The sequence below is a fragment of the Erigeron canadensis genome, chromosome 3, assembly GCF_010389155.1.
Source record: "Erigeron canadensis isolate Cc75 chromosome 3, C_canadensis_v1, whole genome shotgun sequence".
In the NCBI taxonomy this organism is placed as follows: Eukaryota; Viridiplantae; Streptophyta; class Magnoliopsida; order Asterales; family Asteraceae; genus Erigeron; species Erigeron canadensis.
This window is the reverse complement of record NC_057763.1, coordinates 41,268,334-41,280,675: the sequence shown is the minus strand read 5'-3', so window position 1 is coordinate 41,280,675 and position 12,342 is coordinate 41,268,334. Positions and strand designations below refer to the sequence as shown.

General features: G+C 33.7%; 2 protein-coding genes across 2 annotated transcripts; both read left to right on the top strand.

Moving 5' to 3' along the window:
* Nucleotides 1–5,162: 5,162 nt before the first annotated feature.
* Nucleotides 5,163–6,834, top strand: LOC122593780 (LOB domain-containing protein 31-like). The gene is made up of 2 exons (XM_043766228.1): nt 5,163–5,559; nt 6,328–6,834. The coding sequence occupies exons 1-2, from the start codon at nt 5,272–5,274 to the stop codon at nt 6,619–6,621; spliced, it is 582 nt and encodes a 193-aa protein (XP_043622163.1). The 5' UTR covers nt 5,163–5,271; the 3' UTR covers nt 6,622–6,834.
* Nucleotides 6,835–7,939: 1,105 nt separating this feature from the next.
* Nucleotides 7,940–10,208, top strand: LOC122592793. The gene has a single exon (XM_043765107.1). It carries the CDS (start codon nt 8,016–8,018, stop codon nt 9,942–9,944), a length of 1,929 nt encoding a protein of 642 aa, XP_043621042.1. The 5' UTR covers nt 7,940–8,015; the 3' UTR covers nt 9,945–10,208.
* Nucleotides 10,209–12,342: the final 2,134 nt, after the last annotated feature.

Below are 12,342 nucleotides of genomic sequence, written 5' to 3'. Positions count from 1 at the left end.
GGTTCGTGATCGGGGTACTAGCATACATTATTCGGGGTGTCTAGTGTGCGATCGTGGAGGGGTTTTGCTTTAAACCCTAAGCATTAATAATAATCTTATTATTATTATCTTATTGGATCTTTGCATATAAGGTACACGTTTCGATTCTATTCTTTGTTAATTAATTTGATTGCATATATGTTTCGATTTTTTCCGTTGCGCTTACTCGTGATTATGTATGTCTATGTGTACATATTCTAACACAAACAACGTACGCCGCTAAAACCTTTTTGTATCGCTAACAAAAAAACGTTTTTTGACAGCTTAATTAATGATCATTTTGAACTTATCAAGCACTACTGAACTATCAAACGTCCAAACATGCGTTTCTATTCAAAGGTAACTTGTGTTGTTCTAAATTTCAAGTTTTTTTCTGTTCTTTTCCTTTTATATGGAAACGGCAACAATGAATGATAAGGTTAATCTACAGGCAATTAATTAAGCACAAAGCCACAAACCAACAAAGAATTTCTACAACTATATTTGACTTGAAACTATAAAGAGAATGAATGTTTGTTTTGAATTTTCCCTTAAAGTATTAAACACATATTTATTTTGTTAAGAGTACTCTTCTAAAAGTAGAACAAATTACTGAATTGGATGATCCGAAGTTTTGTATGATCATCATCTGAACTTAGGCACAAACTTTCACTACAAGAAAAATGTCGATTAATAACCATTTTGTTTAGTGACAACTAAAATTTGGTCACTGATAATCTTCTTTAGTTATCATTAAGAAAAAATGGTCACTAAATAAAATTAATTGCAAAAAAATAAAATTTTTTGTCTCTAAACAAAATTAGTGACAGACCTTTAGTGACAAAAAAGTGACCACTCAAAATTTTGATTGTTAGTGACGAAAATTTGGTAATTAACAACAATAGTGACCAAATTTTGATTGTTAGTGACGAAAATTTGGTCATTATAATAAATTAGTGACCAAATTTGGAGTGGTCACTTTTCGTTACTAAAGGTCCGTTACTAATTTTGTTTAGAGACAAAAAAATGTTATATTTTGGCCACTAATTTTGTTTAGTGATCACTTTTTTTTTCTTAATGGTAACTAAATAAGGTTATTAATGACCAAATTTTAGTTGTCACTAAGCAAAATGATCACTAATTGACATTTTTCTTGTAGTGTTTTTAAATTTATCCGTTGGGTTGAACGGCCTTCTTCATATATATCCAAGGAAAAAGAATGCAACAATTTGTTTTTAAAAGGTCACTGTATTCTTATTCTTAAAGTCCGTTTCTTTTTATTAACTATTAAATGACTGAATGTATTAAGAATGACTATATGTATTAAATAAAATATAAGTAATTGACAGATATTTTTATTTATTAAGTTGAAAAAAACATAAAATTTGATTGAATAAGTTTTTAACTATTAAATTTAATATCAAGTAAAAAAAAAAAAAGTTAGTTATTGTAAGTAAAAAAAATAATATCATACGTGAAAAGAGACAATATAATCACATGTATCAAGATTCAAAAGACGCGTTTGCATTGTTTACAGTACTTTGTTTGACTTATATAACTTTGAATTTGACTACTTTAAATATCTACTCTTTGTCTAATTGTCTAAAGATTATAATATCTGTACATCAACATAAAATGTCGAAATGCCGAAATATGAAATTTCTAAGATTTTCTTATCAAGTAAATTAACTAAAAAGATACGAAAGATGGGACTTATTTGGTTGTTAGTATTTGAGATTAAACATTTTGAGAGAAAGTAGGAAGAGTCATTGACCATAACACTTTTTAACAAACAATGTTACATTGACTATCACTTGGTCCACCAAAACAGGACCTTATTGTCTCGGACTTTTCTCCTTGGAGGGGCCATGCCATGTTCTTTCATTTCTTGAACACCTGTTTTGAAGTGTAATGTTTTCTATTTTAACATCAATGGAGGGAGTTATATATGAATATAGCACATACATACAAGTAAGTTATTAGAAGTGGAAAGATTCTTACAAGAAACTCTAATAAGAACATTTTGGGTTACAAATCTAAGTTACGACGAGCAGCTTGACACACTGCATAACAAATCATTATAATTGCTCTGTTAGAGTGTAGTTAGGGCCATTTTAATAACTTGCAATGATGCCATATTACCCAACAAATCATTATTATCGTCTCATAAGTTAAACAAAACTTAATTATTAGCTCGAATAAGAATGTTATATGTAATCCTACATTTGATGAGTTTTGATCACATCAATTTGACAATTTAGTATGATATTATGGTAAAGGTAAACCCTTGTTTGTTCGATATTCAGGCCTTAATTTAAACCAAGGCCCCCTCCAGGCCCAATAAAATCTATAACATGACCAAAAAATTTGATACCCTTTCCTTGATTCTACTTATTTCTACAAATAGTTTTCAAGGATATATAAATTTTATCTTAATTTATCTATACTACATTATAAAAAGAATAGTCCCATGTTAAAAGTTACATGAGAGGAAATGTCTAAAATATTCTTAATTATATATTACACTATTAGTCCTTAATTTTTTTATATATCTCAATTAAATCTTTACATTAATAACTTTTACATCAATTACCTATATCACTCGACGCCGCTTCTACTATGAACAGTCGTCACCCACTAACACCATCGCCGCCACGAATACCGCCGCATAGTGCGGGTACCACGCTAGTTAGTATAAATTATTATACTTCGATTCTCATTGCTTTACACTGTGCATTAATGTTAATTACTCCAGTCACTGTTTAAAAAGATATTCTTGTGATAATTTCCAAATCTTATTTTCAAACACTTCAAAATAATTATATCAAAACACTTGTACTTCGTATTTTTCACTCAATATACTATACCTTTATTACTTTTATATATGAAGCAATTACTGTGTGTGTTTGTGTGTTACCTTCTTTTTGTTTTTTGAGTGATGGAGTTAGACATGGACAAGACAAGACAATATGAGAGGGATATCTGTCTTGGCACGTGGGAGAGTGTACATGCACGTGAGGAGTGTGACGGTTGGAATCCGTTGCTCTGTTGTTTGTACAGTACAACATTAAGAAGGAGAAAAAATAGTGTTATTATAAGGCCATCTATTTTACTTTACGCATACTTTGCCCCCTTATACTTCTTCTCCCTTGTCAACCTACTCTATCTTCGCTTTTAAGTTTTCATTTCTAAACCAGCTTTCCATATAGTCCACCCCCCCTCTCTAACATTTTTCTACTATATAGGTGTAAAGTATTATATTAAATTATCTTTAACTCGACCTAACCATGTTTTGTTGGGGTATACAATTATCTCACATAAACATCAACCAAAACGACTAATTCTATATATAAAAGTTTATAATGGATTGCGTTGTTATGTTCTTTAATTTGTTTCAAGTGTACGACTGCTAGATATATATAGAAAAATCTTACAATGAGCCAAAAAATGGAACTTGAGGAAAAGAACCTCTTTTGAAGATTAACAATGGTAGAAAGATATGACACCATCAAACACTTGGTCTTTTCAAAATTTTATTTTCGAGCTTAACCAAATATATTGTAAAGGGTCTTTCACCCATTTCATCTCACTACCGTACAAACATTGTAATAAAAACATGTTTTTTATGGACTCTAATTTTAATCGAGTTATTCAAGATATTATTTGACTCGTTGGTTATTAATGTAAGTCTAGAGCTCTTTAATTTGCTCGAAATGAAATTGGGGAATGCAATCCTATGTAGCAACTACTCATTAGTTATTACTGAAAATATTGAAGTGCAAATCATAAACACTCGTCAAATTGTCAAGTCAGGTTTGAGCTTTGTCCAAAGTAATCGATTCCACCCTCTCTTGGTTTGCCACGAAGCTACGAATCTATAACCATGATCATTTTTTATGACCATTTGTTAATAGATCAGTCTGTATATATGTAGACTTTACTGACGCTTCCCCGAAAGGTCAAAAGTTCAAACCTTTCATAATATACGATACTAATAATGATACTCAATTTTGTCTAAACATAAGGTAGATAAAACCTTTGAAAATATAATGGTAGTTAGTTAAACCTCCATATCAAAATCAATTACCCCAAACTTGAAAACCGTGCTTACAAGCTTTCCAACAAGACACCGATTGTATAAGAAAACAAAAATTTTTACTCTCCAAGTATCATGAATCGAACATTCCCCATATATGGAAGTTCCAACGAAATGGCTGTTTCAATCGAACTCTCGTACCAAAATTACTAGTACTTGGTAGGAATGAGCAAAACACCCGTAAACCCGAACCCGATCCGCCCGAAGCCCTAACAGGTTGGGTAGGGTGACGCCAAAAACTGAAAAAAAATATAAAACAAAACTCGTGACCCGCCCGAACCCGACCCGAACCTTCACGAGTCAGGTCACGGTTCCATTTTTCGTGCTCTCCTAAGTCATGGGTAAAAAAAGAAAAAATTACACACAAATTGTAACTTATATTTCATCGGAAGTCAAACCATCCACTAGTCCACAATCACCAACTTACACCAAAAGTATAAGACCATAGTCGTCGACTCACAATTTTTGACTCGACTCCAAAATATAACTTTTTGACTCGTGACTCGAAATGTGACTCGACTCGTAAAAGTCAAGACATTACTAATTATTACATAATATAGTATAATTATATACATATGACGTTTTTAGAGACAAAACATAAGTTCATTATCTCAATAGATTTATTAAAATATTACAAATTCTATATAACTATGATATATAAAACTATAATAGTTATAAGTATTGCGACTCATGGTTCGGTCTAAGTTTACACAATGACTCGTAAGAGTCTGGATAAAAACGAATCACCTAACGAGTCGACTCATTTTTGGTCGTAAGACTAAGAATTCAACAACTATGTACAACTGTACAAGACAATTACAAGTTTAACTTCATAATCTCGAATGTATGTATCTCCCGTCTTAATACAAAATAACCCCTCAAACTCAAAGCAAATTACAAAGCAGCCCCTTGTTAGGATGTCATGCATAGGACATCCCTACATATGAAAGGCTCCACCACCAATTAAGTCTCCAAAATTAAGTGACCCACCACCAATACCCGTTCCAGAACTTATTATCTTCAGCAGCATCATATCCACCCTTACCTTCATCTCTTTTAATTTATCACTCTAAAATACTACATATATATATATCCTTAATTATTGTGTAATTCTAGAGGTACGGTCTTCTAGATATATAGAGATCGAACAAACGAAAATGATCACAAGCCAACATGATGGTCCTTGTGGAGCCTGCAAGTTGTTAAGAAGAAAGTGTGTGAAAAATTGTGTGTTTGCACCCTATTTTGACCCTGACCAAGCTGGTACCACTCACTTTGCGGCTGTGCACAAAGTGTTCGGAGCTAGCAACGCCTCCAAGCTCCTCCTTAGAGTCCCACCCCACCGCCGTCTAGACGCTGTCGTTTCGCTATGCTTTGAAGCTTTATCTAGAGTTAGAGATCCTGTGTATGGCTGTGTTGCCAATATCCTTACCCTCCAGCAACAGGTTAATCATTAATTTACTTAATTCTAGCTCTATTCCTAGCTTCCTTCTTAATTAATTAATTATAATGATATACTATATGATGTTCCCACACTACATGCATATATAAATTTACTTAATCATCTATGTTTAGCAAAATTATCTAAAAAAGAAAAAGTTACAAAATTAAACTGCTTTGAAAAACTCTGTTCATGAGTTACATCAATATAAGCTGTTTTTTTTCTTTTTGGAAATAGCTAATTAAAGTGATATATATTTTAAAGTAGAGTATCCAAGTTATATATGTTATACTTTGACATGAAATAACAAGAGGGAGCTGGCTCTTTTTTTGGTCTTGATTTATTAGTTTGGTTTTTTGCAAAATTGGGAAGTTTCAATTTGATGTTTGGGTACTTAGAGAAACCACTTGAAAATAAAACACATTGTGTAATGCTTTTACACACTGACAAGCTAGTGACAAAATAAACAACACAGGAAGCTAGCTAGCTAGCGAATTAAGTGAAAAGTGTTGCCTGCAGATCGATAAGCTAGTATGGTACATATGTAACTTAATTATATAGACATATGAAACTTTTGATAATTTTATTCTTCCAAAAAAGTGCTTGTAACGTATCATCGCAAACCGGTTAACTTGTTACAAAAAATATACCACTGTTTCAAATTGCGATATTATCTTATTAATTAGTATTACATTACACTCTGTATATATAATGGGGAAAATGCCATAAAATTAACCCTGATCGATAAATCACTAATTGGTATTTCGATCAGGTTGTTAATTTACAGACAGAGTTGTCATATGTCCGTGCACAAGTTTCCATGTTGCAATGCCATCCTCAACAACAAGAGTACCAATCGTCAATGGACATTTCAACGTTGTCTCCTAATAAACTTACCTCTAGTTGTTCAACAATAGACGAAGAGGCTGTTAAGATTGAACAAATGTTGCTTACCACACCAACATTTTGTTCCAACAACGACACACTGATCACAAGCGAAGATCTTGATGAAGAGAGTGACCTAGAAATGTTAGCTCAAGCGTTTCTCGCAAAGTATCAGCCTTGATCGCATTAATTAATGTCTGACCTTACACCTAATTAATTGTTTTTGGAAATACGATATCCTTAAAATTAGAAGGGCCGAAGGCGTGTCACGTCGTTAAAGAGTCTGTATTAACCACATATATCCTAGGCTAGGATTTCTTCTTCTAACAATTAAACAAGGTTGATGTACGTATGGTGTTTTTAATTTCTTGTACTAAACTAATTTCGGCCTATACTAGCTAGTGTTCATATATTATTATATATAGCTAGGATCATGCAAGTTCATATATATAAGTATATAACGTATGACGTTGTGTGCTACGTTAGATGGTATGAGGCTTCTTTCGTGCACAATTAATTAAATTTCTATCATGTCTGTTATGTCAACAATGTATAAGGGCTAAATTGTATGTAAAAATGTATGTAAGTTACCAACAAGTTAATTAAAAGAGTTTAATTGGCATGTGCCAGTGTGCCACAAACATAAAATCAAAGCAGTGTGATTTTGAGGGGGCAATGTTTACTCCTATTTATCGTCATGTCATTTAACGGATAAATAGGAAGTTTTCCTCCCTTCATGGTTCGATGAAATTCAAATGACATCCTGCCCGAGGACGTAAGGGCTGATAAGTGGGACGAACAGGCTCTGACCATTTGAACCTTAAAAAAAAACAAATTCTCCTAACCAATGCTCCTAAAAATCCTCTTAATATATTCACTTGTTAACACATGTAATCCACTGATTTTCTTTTTTAATCTCTCTCCTGATTTTTCATATCCTATTAATTAGGAGGATTTTTAGGCTAAACAATTAGAAGGATTGATCATTACCCTTAAATTAATTAATAAAAAGGATAGATAGTTTTGATAAATATGAGTGTAAAATATTTTAGGGGTATATTTGGTAGGGATAATGATAAATCAACTTAATTGGTGTGCCTAAAGATATGCCTAATCATAAGATTATGACATGTGGAAAAATCAAGGGGCAAGATTAGAAAAGAGAATTAGTGGATCCACATGTCAAATTCTTAAGATTTTAGGTTAATTTTTAGGCATATGAGTTAAGTTGATTAATTATTTTTCATTTGGTAAATTTAGTGTGTAAGTTAAGAATATGTTAAAAATTAAAGATATTTTAAATATTTTAAAAATAAAGAGTTAGAAAAAAAATATATAATTTATTTATTAATATAGTATAGATAACACCTTTTTTGTGACTTTAACTAATGGGATACTTTATCTTTTTATTTTAAGATTTAAAAAAATAAAATTTGAGGGGATCAAAGTTTCTTTTCCTCTTATATCTCTTTTTATTTTTATTTTAGTTTTATGTCAGTCTATACACTGAGAAATAGCTTCATAAGCATCAGTTAATCAGATTCAATCTCTCACATAAAAAAAAAACAGATAGTTATGAATTCAAGCAAACTTGAACAAGACCTGTTCCATCATCCTCGGCCGTTGGATGACCACCGCCAACTACCACCGGCGCCGGAGTTTTGTCTCCCTCCGATGCCGGAATTTGACTTTTTCCGTGACGATGATGAAGACGGTGATGATTCCGTTAGCCATACATCTTCTGAAGGTATTCCTAATTTCTCAAACGACGTCGTTTCGCTAAATAAGTTTTCGAAAATTATTACAAATGCGAATACGAATATAGATATAGAAACAAATGCAATTACAAATACAAACCCTAGGTTTCCATATATTGATCCCGAGCCACATATATCATCTCAGTTTTATACATTTAATATTGAATCACATTCGTTGATGATCCGGTGTATTCTCGCCGGCCGGATTGCTACTTCCGATGAGATTACGGCGGCGACACCTTCAACGGTGTTGAATAGCTGGCGGTCGGTGTGGAAGGACCGGAGCGAGGATACGGCGTATGTTACGGCATGGAAACGGATTCAGGATAAGTTGAATGTTCATGTGAGTGAACACGGAAATGAGTTTTTGTGTTTTAAGAATAGTTCGAGCAATCAATTTGTTTCACATATTGGTCAGTGGCAAGAGATAGTTATGAGTTTCCATGGTGATACTGATTTGAAGCATTTAGGGTTAAAAGAGACGATAGAGAGGATTAAGCAAGTGTGGACTGTAGGTGGTAAGTTTTATGGGATACCTGAATCGTATATTAGGGTTTGTGTAGCTGCCTGTCCTGTTTGTTCGGAGGATAATGGGAGTATGGGAGCACGGGGGAAGAGGAGGAGGTTTGAGTACACTGAGTCGTTTGAGGTGCCCGCGAAGGAAGTGCCGAAGAAGTTGAGACAGTTAGCGGCTAAACATAAGGTTGTTTTGTGTATAAGGCAGAAGTATATTAGGTATAAACCGTTTATGGCAGAGGTTAAGGATTATGCGTGTCACAGAGCAGGAGAACCTGCTGCTGCTTCTTCATCATCGAAGAAGTCTAGGAATGTGAAGAGAGAACCGTATGCTTCAAAAAGATGTGGATGTAGGTTTCGGATAAGAGCAATTTTGCCTATTCTGAATTATAATGAGAAGGATAAAAGTTTTGTATATCAAGAAGAGGGAAAGGCTGTGTTTAAACTGTATGCTGTTCATTCTGGGCACAAGCCGGGGCCGTCGGATGGTAATGCAAGGATAATGCATAGAGTTGTTGGGCATAAAGGAGGGTTATTGATGGAACAGGATTTGATTTATGGTATGAGTGAGGAAGAAGAGAATGAGGATTTTGCGTTTATGGGGGAGGATAATGGGGATATGCATTTTTCTGTCGTGCGGCAGGTTAAGGAGTTGAGAAGTGAAGTTGGGCTTCTTGAAGGAAAAATGGCAAAAATCCCACCAACACTGCTAGGTTCAGTGTCTCAAGAATTGTTTGATATATTGAATAAAGTGCGAAGTATAGGAGCATATGAGCCGAAGTCACCTACGCTGCTCTCTGAGAAGCTGCATCCTGATGATGTATTGGTGGGAGAGAATGATTTAGCAGATTGGAGCCGTGATCAAAGGATTTTTGGGGATGACAAGGATACAGATTTAATTGAAGATGATGATGATAGTTTCGGTCGAACGCTTGGAGATGTTGCTTCATGGGATCAGATCAGGGCAGATTGCAGAACTGAGAAGGATCTTTTGGGCGAGTCTTATAAACCTGAAAATTGGCTGAAATGTAGCAGCCCTGATGAAAAAACTATACTCAATCTTGAAAATTCTAAACCAATAAAGCCCCTGAGGCATGATGAAACCTTGGAGGCAGACAGTCTTGTTGCTTTGCAAGTTGATAGCTTTTACCCTGAGAATCCTAAATGGTATGAATCTTCTTGTGGCTTGGATCCTGAAACAAATTGTGATGATAACAGGGAAATTGTGTAGAAAGAGGGGGGATAAGTGCACAGTAACATTATTGTATCTCACTCACCTTTTTATAATCGCGAGTTGTATATTTGTGTACCCTGAAGAATCAATTGGCTCCCTTGCTTTAGGCCTATGCTGCTTGTGACTCTGTAAAGTAATAGTCATTTAGGCTTTTCTGCACATACTTTTGTATGACTATGACTATATGTCAATTATGTTGTGAACCGATAAATTTATAACTTTGTTTTACGCATCAATGAATTTTCAGTTTCTTGAATTTAATTCTTATGTTCTCTTATCTCTAGAGGGAGTGTGATGTTTTACAGTTTTTTTTTCCCTCTCAAGAAGCTTCCAATCAAGTTGTCGGTCATTTATGATCATTCTGGAAGGATGACTATATTCCTATGTTATATGTTTAGGAAAAATAATAACGTATTCATTGATTTACAAAGACTACAGTTTAGGATTTGGAGGTACTGCAGCAGAAAACTTTCTGCTTTCTGCCCTTTTGGCTAAACAGCAGCATATCAAATGGTTTCAATTTCAAGGTATATTCCATGACTAAAATTTTACATTGACTATTTCATGCCGTGATTTTGGGTCTCATTACCAGGTTAAAACTTAAAAGTAACTAAATGCGGAGCTACTGAGAAAATGAACAAGTGATGTTGCTAGTTTTTATTCCTCTACTATAGAATTTTAGTCTTCGTAGTTTCCAGGATATGGTCTTAAATACGAGTTATTAGGATTGGATGTAGAGGTGAATGGTGGGTTGGTTGCATAACAAGTCGAATAAAAAATCTTTCAAGTACATTCAAAGTGAGTCAGGTCAGGTGGGTTGATTTGAAGACTGAAACATTATTTTGCCCGTGTCTGAAATAATTCTGGATTAGCTGATTAAAGAAACTACAATATTACATTGAGAATCCTATTCATTGACCCGTTAGATCCACTTGACCTGTTTACATGTATCTTTTTTTTTTTCAATCTATTATTCATTAGGGATTAAACTCAAACCAAATCAGCCCATTTATAAGTATAAATGGAACGAATTTGACACTTTCAGAGGGATGTGAAGTTTTGATTGCTGCGTGATTACTAGAAGGGTGGCAATTATAATGGAATATCGATATTAGTTTCTAAGGAGTAATCACAAACAAGACGGTTCAACTGGATGATGACTGCTTCCATACTAAAAGCAAGTAAAAGGTCTTCTTTCAACGTTTATTAAAGTTGTTAATACCTGCTAAAAACTTACTTCTTGTTACATACTGTATCAATTTTTAATGGCTACTACAAATTTTGACCATCAAAACTAGTAACAAATGTTTATTTGCTAATTGCTTTATCAAGTTGTATTATAATTATGCCTTTAGCTGTTTTGTACGAGTCCGATGCCATTAAGCTATGTAGCACTTTTAGATTTCTATATAACTTATTTCCAGATATTAAACTTTTCATGTTTGTTTTGCTTTCCAGATATTACTTGGAATAACCTATAAGACAAGTTCGCAATTACTCGTTTATCAAATTTGATATGCATAAGACCTTTGTTGATTTCTCATGAATTGAGATAATGTATTATGTTAAAAGTTAAATGCTAAAAATGATGTATTACAATTCGATCCAAGTGTGAATGGACTTTAGGGCTATTTGTGAACCAAATTGGCTCTGGTTTGATCCATGATTGGCTCTGTTTTGATTCATGATTGGCTCTCATTTGATTCATGAATGTCATCCCCCCAAGGCCACAACCACCCGCAACACCGCCTGTTAATGACAGTGGTTGCATGTGTTGGAGATGATTGTTGGTATTACAAATGATGTATTGATTCCATGTAGATCATAGATCTGTCCTTATCCACATATTGACATGCCTACATGGTATTTCTCATATGTTAAACAATAAGTTGGTTTTTTCTAATCAACCGCGTATAAATGGATCCGATTAGATTTTGATCAAAAGCTGACCTATGGACAGTTTAAACAGCTTCTAAGTCTGACTGTTAAATTAGTTTATTTTCGTAGAGTCAAATAGGTTTACAAGACTAACAGAGATAGAAGACAATGTAGATCTATCATAATGGAGATCATCTTTTGTGTTGATATGTTTTTTTCTTCCCATCTACTTTTTCAAATTATCTCACTCAAGCAAATTATCCAACTTTTATAATATTATCAACTTATCATACAGAGCAAGCAAATGGAAATTGGATTCCACATTTCCACCGTAATGGTCTTTGTTTGTGTGATCCTTCAAGTAGCAACAATTATTAGAGTCAAGTTATATATTGGAAAATGGAATATAAGGTTTTCCGGCACTTAAGCTTAGGTGTGGAACCCCTCACATACTAATATTTTATTATTTCTTGTTTAATGAATAAATGCATGGGCCTCCATGATTTTTATGGACTAA